This window comes from Labrus bergylta, chromosome 19, assembly GCF_963930695.1.
Source record: "Labrus bergylta chromosome 19, fLabBer1.1, whole genome shotgun sequence".
NCBI classification, from domain to species: domain Eukaryota; kingdom Metazoa; phylum Chordata; class Actinopteri; order Labriformes; family Labridae; genus Labrus; species Labrus bergylta.
In genome coordinates, this window is record NC_089213.1 from 18635455 (window position 1) to 18654417 (window position 18963).

An 18963-nucleotide genomic window follows, 5' to 3' on the forward strand; every position below is an offset into this window, starting at 1 on the left:
GTTATTGATTTGACAACATCTGCATCACATGCGGTTATCAAACCTCAACACAATAAGATTCTGAACACTTTGAAAAAAAATCAATAAATTAAAATAGATGGTATAAAATATAGAATTTTTTTTTATAATGAAACATATATGAATACAAAATAATGAACTATGTTTTTGAGGTAGTGGGGATGTACCCTTATGGCCAAAATATAACAAACACTTTAAAAACATTTACCACACATGACAAAACAAAAAAAGGGACATATCGAGAGCAACACGGCACAGCAATCGTTAACTCTTGATCATCTTGTTTTCATGGTCGTGGAAAGCCAAAGTTGTAACTGAAATCGCTGAATTACCCAGCTCTATACTCACTGACCTGCTTTATTCATGTGTGACATGATATTTTTTTTTCGTTGATCATTTATGTTATGGTGTGTAATTCCAAAACAGATGAATGGAGGTACTATATCCCTATAAGAGACCTTCTGTATGACTGAAAGCTCTTCAGCCAGAAAAGACAACAATTTAACAGCTTCAACATAATCAATGGGATAAACTGGTTAACAACTGCCACACTACCGCTGCTATTACTACTACTACTACTACTACTACTACTTACAGCATGAATACACATTCAGTTCCTCTGAAAAGCAATTTCTATATGAATAAGACAAATCTAACACAAATACCTCAGGGCCAAGCATATTTCTGTTGTTAACCATTTTCTAATATACAGAAAAATAAAACACATGACTTACATTCTTCAGCTTATCACCCTCTATATGAACCACCAAGGTTACCCCCCCCCCCCAACCTTGATGACCCTGTGTCTCGACTTTAACCTATCACTTGTTGTGAGTGTTACCAGGTTTCCTACCAGTAGGTGGAGCCACATCACTGTGTATACTGTGATCCCTGTCTGAATGGATTGAGCACTGGGATGATGTGGCAGTTCTTTAACGTTTACCTTTTGTTTTTATTCAACATGACACATCATTTAAATGAAGAAGAATTAAATCTGCTCTTTAGTTGTTTTGTCTTTTGCTGCACGTGTCAGATTATTGGAGAAAACAGGAATATAAGGAAAAGGCACACACTATGTAGAGCTGACATAAAAAACAAAGAAAATGACAATGTGCGTCTGTGGTTAGTTTTTTTATTCTTTCAATCATCCAAGAAGCTTTTATCCTCTTTGAAACATCCGTCCCACTTCAGTCACCCGCTCCTTCACATCAAGTAATCACCATCGTCCCTTTTCATTATCAGTAGTTTTAGAGCTCCTTTTCGAGAGCACCCCATCCCACTCTGGTCCCTTAAACCAAACATCATCTCAAAAAAGCTAACACTTAACAGGAGTCCTCTTACATGTTAACGCACTGTGTCCATTCATTGCCATGAATATCTCGTATTCATCATTTCAAAGGAGCACACACACCAAACATCGCTCAGTGATAAGCAGTCTTCGGCAAATACAGCTGCTGCTACATTTCCAAAACAGTTACATTGCATCTCTTGGTCCTTAAATAGAAACATGACAAGGGTCTTCAGTGGGGGGGGGGAGACCCAAGGAAGTGTTTTTGACATTTTTTCAAGTAAAGTTTACACACTGGAGTCTTAACACAGTCTGGCACTGCAAATTGAAGTATTAAACAGGTTTTACGTTTAAGGCTTTTGTGTTTGAATACACATCAAGTACATCAAGCCAGGGTTGTTTTTAACATTTTAAATGTTCTATTTGACGTCCACTGGCACATTTCATTTCGGCACTAAACAGTCCTTTAAGGATGACAATTCTTCAGAAAAAGAACAGTGACAGACAGACGAGTCTTGAGGGTATTCTTAATTTTACACAACAGGGAAGAATAGATTACAACATTCTCTCTAAGCCCTCTGGGACGAATTGCACTGAGTACCACCCTTGATGAATGCTTCAGGTCTTGTTCAGGCAGCATTCTACCGTGGAACCGGCTCCGCAGACGAGAGATAGATTTGAGAGGCAGTCTAGTATGACCGCGGCGCTCTCTCCCTGTTAACCTCTCACATGATGGAGCACGTAGGAAAAAGTCGGTGAGGGGCAACATGCAGCTGCACTACATCGCTGCCATGTTTGCTTCTTTTTTTTTTCTTCTATTGCACATTAAGGTAGCATTTTGTAGTGCAGCATGATTCTTTTGCATGTAGTTTCATTTAGGAATTTGTCTTCATTCTCAAAGGCATTTCTTGGTGTGCTGCTGGGTATTCAGATCAATTTAGCTGGTTTCAAGTGCATTAGTTTTTTTTTTGTTTTTTTTTAAAGAAGGATTATTCTGATGCACTCTTTCATTTCATTTTGGTTGCAGAGGCACTTGGATGAAAAGCAGCGCCCAGGTTGAAAGTCCGAAGTTCAGCTGGTCTCTGTAACAAGACCAAATAAGCCTTGACATGTAATTCTCATTCGCTCAGCCTCAATCTGCTCCTCTTGAGACATTCACATGGGCATAAAAGCACTGAACAGGGTGAGTCCTTGGCTTATGATGAGTTTTTCACCATCTTTGTATTAGCTCTCTATTCCCATTCAAAATGGAGTGTGGTCTTGGAGAGCGAGAGCAGAAGATATCCACTGTAGTAATTGCACTATGGTAAAAAATAAAGGTCACTTGAGGTTCTCTGCTACTTTCTATCATTGTTCTTCTTTTACCACTCAAACTTCCACTGCTGGGTTTTGTCTCCTGGGGTACACCGGCGTACCTGTGTGTCTGTGCGCCCCTCTGATGTGCGGAAGGCCGTCGCACACATGTCAGAGTGAGGGTGGTAGATGGTCCCATCCTGAGAAATGATGGAGACAGAGTCTATGAGAATGTGTGTGAAATGAAATCCTGTAGGATAATGGTGGTGTAACCCTTTGTAGAAGTGCGTACCTTTCTGAACTCCCAGATGATGCTGGTGGGTTTGGGCTCTGCGTCACTGGGGCAGTGCCTCATCCCAATGGAGGTCTGCCCTTGGACTACTTCAGCACACAGCTCTGTTACTGAGTTGAACCGGATCTCCTTTTGAGATGTGAACTCAAAGTACTGGAGCAGAAAGACAGACATTATAATCAAACATGTGTATCTTCTTGTAATAACTTAGTTGGAAAAAAACTGAGCTGGGAGTACACATTGAGGTTGAAACACTTTATTGCTTTAATTTTTTCCTTCTTTTTTGTTTATTACTCTTCATGTTTCCAAACCTTCTACTTTGTTATAAATACTGTGTAAGTACATTTGGAGGAATTAAGTTGCCTGTTTTGTTTTGTTTCCACAAAATCAAACAACCTAAAAACAAGTACTGCAAAAAAGCACTTTTCCCATATCTACTTTCATTTAAAAGAAAGCCTTTCTATCACTCTGCTCTGAGGTCAGGTCCTGAAGAAGCTACATGCATGGCATCTCTGTCAAGGGATCTCATCAGTGCAGGCGGGGCCTTGGCCCTTTCAATCAACCGGACGTGAACACAAACCAAACTCTCCTCCCTCTGGTGTCATTTCAACAATCAGGCCTGCCTGGACAAAGGAGGCAACACTCCCCGGTCTAACCGTTAAATGCTTCGTCAGCTAATCAGTCTTCAAACCTCTGCATCCTTCTGTTAACGTCTCATACATCTTTCAGGTGGATCTGGGCCCATAATGGTTGTTGCTGATAAAAGAGTCACTCAGAGACCCCGTGTCTGGCTTCAAACTTATTTACCTGGGCTGTGCCATTCATTCTGCCTGCAGGGCTCATGTATCTTTTAAATGGAGTGTGGTTCTATGTGGGCAAGGGGAAAAGGGGGAAGAGGCGGTGAAGGGCCCTCTGGTTTTTGTTTCAGTTGCGATCCACTCAAACATTGATTTTCAGTCACACGTGGTGCTTTTTGTGACCTGGGACACCTGATGCTGTGCTTCAGTGGGGTAATCAGAGATATCGAGCAGGTAAGAGATTCACAGAAAAGAGCTGTGCCTATTATCTGACTGCAGCATTAAATATACATCCTCACAGATAAATAATCTGCTTGTTGCTGCACCATCACAGGAGCTGGGTGGCATTCAATTTCAAAGAACTTTGATTCACCTGTATGTTTATTGGGCATAAAAAAAAATACCAGACTTAGTTATGCCTTTCATTTCCTAGTCATGCCAGGCACACTGGCAGAGAGCTATTTTCTGATGAGAAACAACTGGCAGCTGGTTTTAGGGGTTAGCAAATTTGTTTTGACATTTGAAGATACATCTCCCAATCGGTTTAATAGAGGTTACAAGATTGTGACAGCAAGAATATGTGCAGGAGAGATGGAGACAGACAGGATATAAGTATGAACAGTTGTATGTACCTGATTGCCTCCCTGGCCATGGCAGCCAAACAGAGAAAGGTGGGCACCTGTAGGGCTATGATCTGGAGCGTTGTAGTCCAGACAATCTGAGTGGATTCCTAAATTGCGAACCTGGCGGAATGACAATAATAAATAACCATATTAATGAATTTACCATGAGTTATTGAATTGTTTTTATTCTCTACAAGCAGGTCAGACTCTGAGGTTACAGACAAAAGTCCTCAAGACGGGAAGGATGAAAAAGGATGCACAATTTGTGACCCACAATAACGATAATATCATGACAAATATATTCTATATATTTGCAAAACAATCATAGACAATATGTGATAAACAGAAAATACAAAATTAAAGGTGCACTATGTAGATTTGTTAGTGAAATGTGAAAGTTCAGAGATGTGAAACAATTCTCTGCAATATTTTCTGAACTAAATACACAAACTTTAACTTCTTCAAAGGAAAAAATGGGTCCCTGGAACGCTGTTTGGAGCTAAAAAGTTACCAGGAGAGTTACAGTTTCAACACCTCTGAGGACAGTTTGTGTTTAGAATTATGAACATATACCACAGAATCTGTACACTTCTCCAAATTTCACATTTCCCTACCAGAACTACATAGTGCACCTTTAAAGTGCAGGATCACTTGAAGTTTTGTACCGATACTTTTTCCCTACCCTATTGTAGATATTAGAGGTGGGAGATATGGGATATCACGATTTTTTTTGGGCAAAATCACGATCACGATTTTATCTTTAGACAAATTTGCAAGTTACTGACCAGTTCAACCAAACTTATTTCCCTGCATAATGTTTTTAAATGCACAAAAACTGCGCTGACAAGTTTAATCTATTTGAAAAACATCTTTGTAGGAGGTCTGGAGGTCTCTCACCCAGAACATCTTTAGCAACAGAAATGTCTTTCACTCAATTTGATCAATTTGAAGGTTTTCTGCACCACTTATCATATAATTCAGTTATGTGTCCTCTTTTTATGTTCATCAGGAACATTTTCACGCAGTGATGCATTCATTTAAAAACATGTAGACTTCGAGTTTCTGTTCTATTTTAGCCCTGCAGAGTTCCTACAGCTGTAGCTTCATACAGGCTCTGCAGCCTTTGTTGTTTTTATGACATCATTTAGTTTAGTTTATATATAATCAAACATAGTACAGGATGTGTTCATTCTGTGACACATGATCAAAGTAAGTTTTACTGACAGAAGAGTTTAATTCATAGAGGGGGCGGGAAATTGTTGATTGACAGACAGACAGTCACCATGGTTACTCACTCTCACCTGCCTGCTGCTGCTTTGTAACATCGTTCAGTGTAATCCCTATAAATTTGGTAATCACAACAGGTGAGCTTCGGGTGGAGAGGCTTGATAAGTAACTTTTAAAAACTGAGAGAGAACAGAAAACACTGACAGCAACATTTTAAACACCGGGGTTATATCTCTCATCACTTACTATCTGAGCTCCGCCCTGTCTGACTCTGACTGTGAACGTCTCTCCGGCTCGTATAACGATTTTTTGTGTCGCTATCTGAGATGTAAATTTAACTGTGCAAACTATGCAGATAAGTTAACTGTTGATCACAATCAGTTTGGAAAAATATCACAACATTTGCATATAACCGAGATGGAGTTGTTTTTGCGGACTTTACTTTTAAGTTTCCTTTTCACCGCTGCGGAGCAAAAAAGGAGGGGGGGGAGACGCGTCTGTGTCGCAGTATAAACTGCAGCATGATAGATGAAACACATTAGCCCGGTTCTACGATCTCTCTGCTTTGGCAGATCGTCAGCACGTTAAAATCCTGCACGATCTGTGGTGGGCGATATCGTTATATCGCCCACCACTCATAGATATCATATTAGGTTTATGGATTTATGTTACATAAAACACAAGACATCATTGCTGAGAGTGAAACAAGCAGACAAATAACAAGGTGGTTGCTAGGCTTTGGTTTTTGGATGATAAGGCCAAAAACATTCCTTTGAAGAGATTTTTTGGTGCAAAGCCTTTTTCAATGGAATCCAGCACCCTGTATTTGGATGAATTGGTCTTGATCCCAGTCCAAATGGGTTTCAAAGCCTTTTGTTTGTCAGAACTGTCTTTTCACTTTCATCAGGATGTTCCCTATCTTTCCCCAGGAAAAACGGTATCACTCAAAATAGATCAAGTTTAGAAAGCAAGACACGACTGCAAAACGCCATTCCTTTTTTTTTTTTTTTTTTTTACTTCAGTCAATACACTGCTGCAAATCACAAGAATGAAACCCAGAAGCTGCAAACAGTTTGTAATAAAGATAAATAGTGAAATACAGATACAGATGGAAGACACTCACAGCCCCATGCCAGCCTTCCCTGTCCTCTGGAACATGAAGTTCAGGGTAGATGTTCTTCAGATACCAGTCAAAACTGTTGCATTTCAGCCTGTTCCTCAGCACCAGCCTCTCTGAAATATCCCCATAGGTCTCCTGTAAAGAAAGCACACAATCAATGAGTCATCTTTCAAAAATTGGCTATGGATATATGATAAAAAAAAATATTTGAGGAGTCGTGAACAAAACAGTCATACCCTAATATTAAATATTTACATCCTGGATCTTACATCAAACATTACCTTACATTAACCAGAACCGAACTAACAGCTGAATGATAGCATCTATGACACATTGTACATAGCTGTGTTTGCTGAGGTGGGGAGCTCTGCCTTAATAAACTCAAAGTCCAAAACACACAGTCTACCTTTGTACTGCCTGAAGGGAGGATTTAACTACCAGGCCTCCCAGATACTCTACAATGATTTAGTCAAATATTTAATGCTATGGTGCTTCAAGATAAGAATGTGCACATAATGTTGCAATGTTTCTCACATAAATCAGTAAACAATCCAGTGTGAAATTGTTTCCTTTAAATACATAAATCTAAAAGTAAATGTCTTTATCCAGGATACAAACATTTATATATATATATATACATATATATATATATAAAAAAGTCATGCTAGGTTTGAGTGTGCACAACATGCAGGTAGGGTTTTTTTTCTCACAACCTGAGAGTGACAATCAGAAACTATAGATTCGAAGCTGGCTATGTGGTCTGGCACTGCTGTGTTCAATCTCCCCCTGACCAGCTAATTTATTGTTTGATCAAAGATCCCTGACATTAATAATGTACTTTCTTTCAGAGAGGTGAAACTGAGATACATGAATGTTTGATGCTGACGGTGGTACTCAGAACATGAGAGGCATGGCACACCTTGCACACACTGTTGCATGCTCTGGCACACACACACACACACATGCCAACACCCACATGCACACACACACACACACACACACACACACACACACACACACACACACACACACACACACACACACACACACACACAAAGCCAGTTTGACCCAGTCAGACAGGCCGTGTTTCATCATATGTTGACATATATACTGAGGTGAATCATATCATATGAAACATCTAAATCGAACATCAAAGTTAGCCACGCTGAGCCATATTAACAAGGTGATCCTGGGTTTAACATGGCATCACTGCAGGGCTTTAATTTTAATGAATGAAAACAAACCTGTACTGGGCTAACCAGGACAAAACTCAAGGCCTATTGAATGTCCAAATCTGATACAAGGAGAGTTTTCAAACCGCCTCACACAGCAACATGACTCGTGAGATGTGCCGTTTCAAAAAAAAAAAGTGGCTCCTTTATTTGGTCCTACCTTCTTGGCGGGGGGATTCCTGTTGTAGAAGTGTTGTTTATAAGAGTCCATCCAAACCTCTGCAGCTCGGACAGTATTCTGCAGGAAGTTGGGCCGTGCGTAGGGGGCCTTTTTAGGGAACACATGGCCCACATGAGAGCAAGGGTGAATCTCCAGGCTTCCCCCACACTGCCACACCTGAGGAGGGGTTAAACACACATACTTTTTAGATTTCTTTAACCTTAAAATAATGGTTCATAATTTTTTTCAAAGTTTATGTTTATATTTATAAACCTGCAGGAAATAAAGAAAATCATCCAAAGGTAAAGTGTTATAGACAGCAGCAGAAAGGGAACATGTTAAGCCTCCATTCAGGATGTCACAATGACGTACACATAGTAAACATAGTCAGCTGAAATGAACTCTTGAACTTTTGGCACACGTATTTACAACCAGTATTTAATACAGTGTCTGTCATTGAAGTATTTTAATTGCTTGCAAATAAACCAGCTGGTAATTTTTTTAAATTAATTGTCAACAACAAAGCTGCATACGGGGAGGGGGGAATGGTGGCTGTGGCTCAATGGTAGAGTCAGTCGACTATCAATCGAACGGTTTGGGGTTCAATCCCCAGCTTTGCAGCCACATGTCTGATGTCTCCTCTGGCAAGACACTTAACCCCAAGTTGCTCCCACTGCTTCGTCAGAGTCGTGTGATTGTGTTACATGGGATTAGCTAATCCTGACGGACACTTCACATAGCAGCCTCTGCTATCAGTGTGTGATGTGGATGGGTATGCAGTGTAAAAACACTTTGAGTAGTCAGAAGACTAGAAAAGAACTATCGATGTCACAATGACAATTCATTCAACCTCTTCTTCAACTGATTCATGTCAGAAATTAGCATTTTATAATTACTTGATCTTCCGCCAAGGACAAACAAAAACAAACTAAAAAACATCCTTAAAGACTTAAAGGTTGTTAACAAGGTCCTTCTTAATAGTTGGCAGAGCTGGGTTCCAATTACACACGGGAAATCATTATCATATATCCATAGACAAACAGCCATTAAATGACAGGCCCTTCTATCTTAATTCAGCAGGAGTTCTAGCCTGCAACATATTTTTGAGCACTCCAAAAGCAGCTCTGAAAACCAAATCACTGAACATAAATTATGAATGGCAAAGAGTCCCGGTGAGAGGCATTTTTATTTCCACATGCATAACGCATCACTCAGGGGGACGAGCCGCTTCACTGTGAAACCTCATACCCACTATAAATCATGCACACTTCATTTACATCACCGAACCCTTGCCGCAACAAACTCACACATCGCCTTAAATCTGTGCCAATTTGATTGACGCAAACAAGTGAAAAGCAACACCAACGTCACAACAAGGTGTCAGCCAATATCAGGGTGCAGGCCCAGATGCCATGGCTGACTGTGATCTGACACTGACATGTCGCCCTCTCACCTACTCAACGGTGACTGTTAGCTGTTAAAGGAATGAATCTAGATATCAAACGCAAAAGCTTTGAACAAGGGATTCATTGATATATTTCATTCTGTATCACAGTAACCAACATAGTACGGTATGCAGAGTCGATAGAACAGTGCTTCTGCTCTGTTTCCTCACTGAAGGAGAACTGAACTCACCCTGAAAGAGAGCTCCAGGTTTTCTCCTCCCCACACCTCCATGCCCATATCGTATGTTCCCAGGTACTCAAAGTACTTTTTGCTCACAGCAAATAAGCCACCTGCCATTGTTGGAGACCTGGGAGAAACAGTACAAACACACTTTAGGATGGTCATTCTTCACCCTGGATTCCCCTCTACTAACATAATGTGTCCTCTTGTAACAACCAAATGCTAATGTTTCTACTCAAGAGTCTTATACACCCCCTATAAAAGAAAAACACTCACTTATTGAAAGAAGGCCTTAAAAGGTAAGTCAATAATCTTGTTTGTAGAGCTGACATGTGGTTGCTACATGTAATCTCCGCGGCTCATAGTAGTGTAGTAGTAGTAGTGCAAGACTCCATAATTCAATATTGCAACATACTGCCTGACAAATGGGTGTGATAACAAGCACAACAGACCACATGAAGTGCAAGACCCAAAGATGTTGAACTCCATCCAAGATTTTGTGTAAAGGAAAAATAAACTGAGTTTGAGGCAGCATAAAAAAAGTTTGCATATATTTTGGATGGCATTTCTTTGTTGATTTGGATTTATTGATCCTAGTGTTTAAGAGATCCACAAATTAGGGTGGATATGAACCTGTTAAGTAATATAGAGTGATAAATTAGCACTAAGAGGCATTTTTTTTAGCAGTACTCTAATCTAGTCCGGGCTAGCTCATTATGTGTTCACCCACAGGAGTAGTCCTTGTAAAGTATCAAAGTGTCACCTGATGGGGTCAATGCGAGACTTGCGCCTTTTCCTTTCCGGTTCAGGGACTGAGTGCCACTGAAAGGTGAGTCTCCAGTCGAAGCCTCCGATCATCGGCTCATCTGTTTGCATGTAAAACTCAAACGTGTTCCAGTCTATGGTGTCGATCACAGGGCACACAATGGTACTTTCATTCTCACCAATCCTAAACACAAGAGAGAGAGAACAAAAAAAAAAAGAAACTCAAGTCTAGTATTTCTGTTTCTTTTGCTTTAGATTTTCAGAAAGCTCATCTCGCTCGGTCAATCCACCTTTCCAGCAGAGGTTCAATCCAGCCAGGGACGCACTCACAGTGGCAGTCAAGGAACGTCAGCACTTCTCCCGTAGCAAAGTTTGCACCAATGAGACGTGCTCGGACCAGACCTTCCCTTTTTTTGGTTTGGACTAGCCGCACTCGCTGCAGATTGCTCACATATTCAGGAAGTTTGGATTTCAGGTAACCTATTATTGGTTACAATGCACAAACAAAAAACACATTATTATAATTATAATTTGTAACATTAAAATTAGATTATTTATTTTTCCTGCATTTAACTTCTTTCTCCTGTCTCATTATTTTTGGCTTCTGGAGGACAGACAAAAAAATCAAACTGGCAGAGAGATATTAAGTTGTCTGCTGTGGCTTATTTGTTGGCAATAGAAAAAAGTGTGCTTTCAAATAAGTCCCACAGAAATACACATAGGCTCTCATTATATTTGATGCTTGGCAGGGTACGAATAGTGAGTTTGTCAATGTTTTTAGCTTAAAATGCTACCTAATACATCAAGTAATACATTAACGTCTAAGCATTCTAAGCTTTCACACACATGTTATGGTCCAAGGACAATGGAGCTCCAAAGCTCTGTATATTGGGCCTATTTAACAAGTTGGAAAAATGAGAATGTCTGCAGTAACTGTCATGGTCTGGGAGAGGCATGTCTAGCATTCCAGTTGGCCAGAATGGTTCAAAAAGAGGAAATGATGTCATGGCATCTCACTGCACACTGACGTGATCATTATGATGTAATGTCTCCGCTACGTACAGACTAGACTAGCTTTGACCAAACACTTATTCCACTGGGACAAATGGACATTGAGCTACTCCTATGTTCACTTTCTATGACCATGCAGCTTCATACACAGAGTCGAAGGACTGCAGAAATCCCTCAACATTTCTTTTACTGATGGAAACTGTAAGCAGGGCTAAAAGATCAGAAAAGATATCAAGTGGAGATTAGGATTCAGGCTTTTTTCCACTTATATGAAATCAAGTACAAATTCATACCTGCATCATGTGCAGCTACACTGAAGGCTCAAGAATAGAATGCACCACTTCATTCGAAAGCCTTCCTAAAACCTACCTAAATAAAATATATTATATGTCCTTGAAATAAGAGTCTGCATAACAAAATCATTGTGTTAAAATTTTACAAATGAGACAAGAAGAGCCTGAAGAATAAATCCTTTGCCATCACTTTTCCAATGATTTTCTCATTCTGAATGATGACTGTAGTGTCATCCACATTCCTGCATTTCTACATTTAAAAAGGAGAACAGAGCCAACCCTTCCAGTTTTTCATGTAGTCATTATAGACCTTAGTCCACCATCAACAAGAATGTGTTCAGACTTGTTTCCTCTAACTGCTTTTGAAATACATCCAGAGGCATTATCTATTTACTGCATCTTTTCTCTATATATAGCAGAGAGCAGCATGACTCTGTCCCTTTTTAGGAATCAAAGCATAACTGAGGTGTGGTTTGTCTGCTTCAGTAAACAAGTTTAAAAAAAGTAATCTCTTTGTTTCTGCGCTAAAAGACCCTTTCCTGTCAGATATTTTAAGACAAAAAAACAGACAAAGAGGTCAGACCTCTGTCACTGTAGTCGTCAACCAGGATGATGTCTTTTAACAGTACAGCAGGCACCGTCTCCAGGACACTGTGAATCGTCCTCAGCAGCGTGGACCAGGCCTCGTTGTAGAAGGCGATGACTACAGAGGTGGTTGGTAAACGCCGGTAGTCAAACCTCTTACTTCGGCATCTGTGTTATGAGTGAGTGTGTGTGGGAGTTAGAAGAGGAACAGGAAGAGTTGACATAAGTAACAGTACACATGTACAGTACATATTTATGAAACAAACACACACAACAGCATCCTAAATGGACTCATATAGGAAAGAGGGTTTTTTTTTCATGTGGCCAGAGCAGCTTCAAACTACTAAAACAGGAGGAGGTATCTGCTCTTAATCCAGATGGCAGTCATTAAAACAATAAAGAGCTACAGAAATATGGATGGGGGCAGGGAGGATATCACACCAGTGAGCAACATACCACAGCAGCGCTCTGAGAGAGACCACAGAAACTTGAACTAACAGAAACCAAGAGAGCAGAACAGAGAGAGAAAAGGGCGACGGGGAATGAGAAGACAAGCAATAAAATAGAAAGAGGGCCCAAAACATTGTATGAGCTCCTAAGTGGTGCGCAAAACAGGAAGTGGAAACTCAAATTCTGCCGCTACAACGCAGAATCAGATCAAATATGTTTGCTCAATTGAAGTAAGCTGATTTACCCTTCTTTCATAATCATAATCACAATCAGCACTGTGTTGTTCACAAAGTTGGAAACATTTCATAGAGGAGAGCAAGTCGTTATGTTAGAAAACCTGTTCCCTGGAGGAAACTGATGAGACTGTGCAGCACATGCAGAACTGCACAACCCCTAAAGTCATAGATTTAAACGACCTAACACATTTCACATAACACACTCATCAACATAAAGCCAAACTGAAAAAAGTAGCCAACTTGGAATAATAGTGTGCACTTATCAAAAATGTCCAATAAGTCCCACTATGCACTGCTATAAAAGGGACGGCGGACCACAGGACCACAGAGGAATGATACGCTGGGATTAATAGAACTCTTCTAAGTTGATTATTCCCCAATTTTGCACAAAAAAAAAGCGAAGGTTTATAATTGTCTTTTCAAACGACTTTTCTTTAGGGTCTAAATCAACTCTACTGTGGACTGTCGTCTTTTCAGCTGTAATGCTCCGCTTCATGTGCAGCAGACAGTGAGGAGAGCAGGGTGTGAGGTCAGCTGGACAAACGCTGAATAACATGTGTAATGCCATCAAATTTAAAAAATGCATCCTTTGGACCCCCCTGGATCCAATTCTACAGAGAATAAATGCTTCAGTGGGACACACAGCGTAACACTGAAAACCACATCTGGCTTTTATTCAAATGGAAGCCAGTAATAGATAAGCAAAACGCAGAAGGAGAAACTACTGATAAAAGGCTTCACACTTCATGCTTCATCCCACAGGCTGAGCTGGGAATATCAGTAGAAGACAAGTCTGGATGGAGGAACTCCATTCAGGCAAAGAGCGGCTTACAGCAGCTTCAATAAGCCCTGCATTGCATCATTCTTTATTGTTTCAAACTGTCAGTGGAGAAACTGATTCCAGTAAGGAGCTCAACTTAATCTCTATTGAGTAATATATCCCTGAAACAGATTTAGCATCGCTATCAGCCTGGTGCAGCCTTCAAAGCAAAAGACACATTTATGTTTTAGTTCCATAAAAAATAAGTGCTGGAAAAGAATGTGAGTCACTCTCTGACTACTTGGTCATTTCTGTTTGGTCTACTCACTCACTCATCCTGTTGTCCTGAATGTGCCGATGGAGGGAAACCTTGTCACTGACGTAGATATTGATGGCATAGCGCTCTATGCTGTCCTGCTCCACTTTCTTTTCCGCAGGGCTGAGGCTGAGGTGTGTGGCCCGACCCCACTCCCCAGGCGCAGTGCCGTCTGGCGCTGCCTTAACATAGAGGGGCCTCATAAGCTGCCCATTGGACACTCTCTCCTCTGCGGTGAACTGTCTCACGTGGACATCGCGTTCCTCATTATCTTCCTCTGCTGGGGAAGAGGAGGGGAAAGAGGAGCGCGCTAACACAAGGTAGCCAAGCCAGAGAATCCAGAGCAGGAAGCAAGCTTTGGCCAGGGTGCCCAATTTTCGAGAGAAACGCACCCTCATGGCGGAGAGCCGTTGGGAGGCACCTTGATTGGCGGAGAGCTTCGGGGTGCCCTACAGGACACGAATCTCTAGAGAACGGAAAGAGACAGAATTGAAAACAAAACGTGACCACTTAGGTATTTTAGAAACGTTCCAAAAAAATGACATTAAAAGTGAAGAGAAGGAGCAAACAAACCCAGTCACAATTAAGTGAACTTATTATTACCCAGGGAAGATCACACTGGGCTTTAAATTCACAAGAGCCTGCAGGAAACGGCTCTAATCGACCAGACCTGCAGTAATCAGCACCAACATCATAAATATAATCGCAGGCTCGGGGCAGCATTGAGATGCTCATTATATACAAATTGCAAAGATGGAAGAGCCTAAATTACGGCTCACAGGACGGTAATGAAAAAAATAATTGAGTGTGATTCACTCCAGTGCTAACTCAATGAACTTCATCAAAGCGTTGTGCTGGTTTAGTCACGATGCAACAAAATTAATCTCATATGCAGTTAGGAGAGTTTGTACCCAAAATGGATATTTGAAGAGGTAGAGGCTTTTCAAATGATCATTTCATGCTACTGGTTTTTTTTTTTTCCTCCAGAAGATTATAACAGATGCTTTATCCCTACAGCTTAAAAATTCCTGCAAATGTTGACTTTATGTATGACGTTTTAATTGAAGCTTCAAGGTGTTTTTCTACACACAGTAATAAAACAAGGTTTACATGCATGTTTGCGCCGGATTCCCCACAACCGGATAAACAGCAATCCTAGGTTTTGCACAATGACTTCACAGCAACAATTCAGTTCATTTAAAAATCTGATCTGAGTGGTAATAACCAGACAGTCAGGTCTGAGCTAGTCTGTCGTTTGCTTTTAGAATAACAATCACTGCTCCTCAATTTCCATTGCCTCTATTGAGCCAAACTCAAACAAACTCAAAAGAAGAAGTTGCCCAAACATCTGAGTGGAAAAGTTGCAACAAGGATAGATTCCTCCTTTGATCCTGCTTAAAAAAAAAAGGATTAGCTTGCATTTGAAGACCCACAATGACAGCAATTTAGACATTCATGCCTGACAGATCAGATTAGCCTGCCAGGATTTGAAAGAGGGCTGCGGTAAAAACAGGCCACTTAGCTATGTTGACACTGATCTGGATGTAATCACATAATTGTGTTGCATTAATATTAGAGCAGGGTGCCTTTTACAACCGTGTCAGACAGTGCCAGACGGCCATAGCAACAATACAGATGCGCACACACACAAAAAGTGCTTCCCCCTCCTCACACCAGAGTGTAGTGATTACAGTTCCCTTTTTCTTATCAGGATCGTTTATTCAGGAACATTTTGACTTTTAAGAGGCTGACATTTTTAATCTAATTTAAGGGGACGTGTGTGTGTGTGTGTGTGTGTGTGTGTGTGTGTGTGTGTGTGTGTGTGTGTGTGCAAAAAGCTATGTGAGAGTGTGTATTTCTATGGTAAAGAGTCCACTGTGAGTCCTTAAAGGCAGCAGCAACACAACCCTTTCACTCCAGTCTGGGCCCTGGCCAGAACTCGGGAGTCCTGGGGTTTCAAAATGGAGACGCCTGCAGACAAAACCCCCCTTTATTAGCTGTCCATCACACCTTCCCCTCCCTCTGAATCTGATAGCCTTTCTGGGGAGCGATTTGGAACGAGCAGGAGGGGAGCCAGGCCTAAGATGCAGCTTAGATCCTGCCCCACTTTTTGGGTAAGAAGAGTGATTGAAACGAACACCAGAAAAAGAAAAAAATAAGTAGGTGAGGGATAAGATTTGCTTCCAAAGCTGCAATTAGTGGTGCCTGTTTTGCCGAGTCACACCATCAAAAATGTATAAATAGAGCAAAATGAAATAGATGAGTCAATTATTCACGGTACAGTTGAGAAAGTATGATGTTGGAGTCATTTGGTCATCAGACATCGTCTCGTAAGAGAGCTTAACTATGTGGCACATAAATAAGTCTGCTCCATGGTTAGTCTAGAATGACGAGTCTGCACAGTCCATCAGGAACGAGGGACAAATAGGTGAGGCATGTGCGTACCAGTGGAGCAGGTTACACAAGCAGCAACTTCTCACCATAACCGGTTATGTTTTCTCCAAGTTTGTGTTTATAAAAGTCTTATAAGACAGGATCAATGGCTCCTCCAGATAACACAAACATCTCTTCACTGATCCCAGCCTGTGTGTACATAACTTGTAGAAACAGTTTAAAAAAAAAAAAAAGAAAAAAAAAAAAGGAACAAGGCAGTGATGAAGGATGGATGGTGGAAGATGAAAGTCCGAATCTAAAGGCTGGATTCATTTTCTTTCTCTTTACAAACAGAGCAGTAACTCGGTCTGTCGAAACTAACATAATGCTGACATAAAAGCAAAAGTAAAACTCGTTCCCTCGCTACACATATGTCCTGAATTAAATGTCAGCCTCTCTCAACACTTCATTCTGATCTTACTTCAATCTTCAGTACAGTATCCTCTTGTGTTTTTGCGCCATGTGTAGCTAAAGAAAGGGTTACGTGTTATGTGGAGAAAAGAGATAAGCAGTCACGAGTATAGCTCCAGACAGTCACAACAAACAGTTCAGCAACAGGTCTCCTCGTCTGTCAAATTAGAGTAATGTCAGGATTATAATGTCAGGATGGTTTAGCAGTCAGTAAGAGGGCGAACGAGCTAATCTTTGAATGAGTGACGCATTCAAATGCAGCAATGACTCCGAAGAATAATAATATATCTCATAACATTTAAAAGAGGCATTGACTAACAAACATAATTAGATAAATAGTCGCCTTTTGACATTTTGAAGTCGGCTTTAGCTTCGTTGTCATACCGTCAAGTCGACTAACTTAATCACTTTACTGTTAAACAAGCAACGATAGGAATTTAAATTGAGTTACCAACAACACGCAAAGCAAACACGAGCCTACTTTTACAACCTAAGAACATTATTTCCTGTAATAGAGTAAAGGTTAGCTTGTTAAGTTTACCTTCACATTAAGTTACATGTCTCGGAGTTTCTTGGAGGTTTCTGAGGCCGTCGACTGTCAGCCCGACTGTGGTCGTCTTCCAGTTAAACCTCTGGCTTGCAGATGTCAGCATTCCCACATCCTCTCCTCCACGTTGAGCCGCTGACCTGCTTCAAAGCGCAAACAATTAGCATGTCACTTCCGGTTAAAACCTTCAAAACAAAAGCATGGCAAGGCTAGCTTTAATAAAGACCAACACACGTAACTTGCTGATCGGCAAATACAAATGTAATACTGTGAATATGTGAACACTTAACAAATAGCGTAGTTGTTTGCAGTAAGCAATTTAAACGAATTAGATCATTTAAATATGAAAGGGATTTCTGACCCCTCTTAAGTAAATATAATAAAGTTTTTGTGGACACCTTTGAAATGCATTTTGCAAGCCATATTATGTAAATTAACCTTTACATCACTTCCTATTCATGTTCATTCATTTGCAGACCAGAAAAGAAAAAAAACCCGGAATTTTATTTTTTCATTTTATTAAACCGCACTTCCGTTGTTGGTAGCAGTACTGTCAGTCAGCTTGACGCAGCCCTCCATGCTAACCACATTAGCTGTCATGTGTCTGCTGCGATTGTACTTCCAGCTTGTAACTGCTGTTCAGAAGATTTTGCACGAAATGTCAGTTTCAATTGACTAGTGTGGCCTAAGGTTTCTGTGCCAAATGGCAAAGGTAAACTTTTTATTAGGAGTGTCCCGATCCGGATCTGTAACTTTAAGGCGTTAATTATTATTATTGAGAAGTTTTGATTTCTAAGCTGCAATGATTTAGAGGTATTTTGCAAAGCCACATGACTGAAAGTGTGTGTGTGTGTGTGTGTGTGTGTGTGTGTGTGTGTGTGTGTGTGTGTGTGTGTGTGTGTGTGTGTGTGTGTGTGTGTGTGTGTGTGTGTGTGTGTGTGAGAGTGACAACTATGTATATTCTTTATTTTATTGGGCCTCTTTAATATGGTCTCTTCTATGTAGCATATTTATGAGCTCAGTGAAAATGCAGTGTTCCTCTGTACAACCTAGAGGCAGGTTGTAAATAAATTATAATTTCTAATGCCAAATGCGGTGAATTTGCCATCTTTTTTCAGGATACAAGTTTCCGATCTCAGAGGTGATATCTACATTTCTCACAGATGCACACCTGCTTGTCTTCTCCTCTCCACGATTTTACTGCCATGTGCTCTACGCCTACTTCTTCCTTTCTTGACTCATAAAAGAGGAAGTAATTCAAGGGCCTAAAGTCTAGCCCCTGTTCTATCGACCCTGCCCTCACCAAACTGTAAAAAGCTGTCTCATAGTTGTATAAATTACATTGTTCTCCTCTCTCAAGACTGACATATTTCCTGCTTCTTTAAAGCATGCTGTGATAACACCTGTTAAAACTAAACCAACTTAGAGCCATCAATAACTAAAATCTACAGACCAGTTGTATGCAATCAAGTTGCCTAAA

At 40.6% G+C, this 18963-nt stretch overlaps 1 protein-coding gene across 1 annotated transcript; it reads right to left on the reverse strand.

The window, feature by feature from the left end:
- Nucleotides 1-1133: 1133 nt before the first annotated feature.
- Nucleotides 1134-17628, reverse strand: poc1bl (POC1 centriolar protein homolog B (Chlamydomonas), like). The gene is made up of 11 exons (XM_020631673.3): nt 17478-17628; nt 14105-14558; nt 12329-12498; nt 10732-10921; nt 10440-10625; nt 9686-9803; nt 8051-8227; nt 6662-6793; nt 4321-4431; nt 2892-3044; nt 1134-2799 (listed from the first exon to the last, which is right to left on the reverse strand). The coding sequence occupies exons 2-11, from the start codon at nt 14488-14490 to the stop codon at nt 2668-2670; spliced, it is 1755 nt and encodes a 584-aa protein (XP_020487329.1). The 5' UTR covers nt 14491-14558; nt 17478-17628; the 3' UTR covers nt 1134-2667.
- Nucleotides 17629-18963: the final 1335 nt, after the last annotated feature.

Bases quoted from the DNA above. Each gene is read 5' to 3' on its own strand.
- poc1bl (XM_020631673.3), bottom strand. From the start codon at position 14,490: ATGAGGGTGCGTTTCTCTCGAAAATTGGGCACCCTGGCCAAAGCTTGC. The intron at 9,804-10,439 runs GTGACACTTTGA...TGTTTCTCCCAG, and splicing joins TCTCGCATTGACCCCATCAG to GTCTCCAACAATGGCAGGTG. The intron at 2,800-2,891 runs GTACGCACTTCT...ATCATTTCTCAG, and splicing joins TCATCTGGGAGTTCAGAAAG to GATGGGACCATCTACCACCC.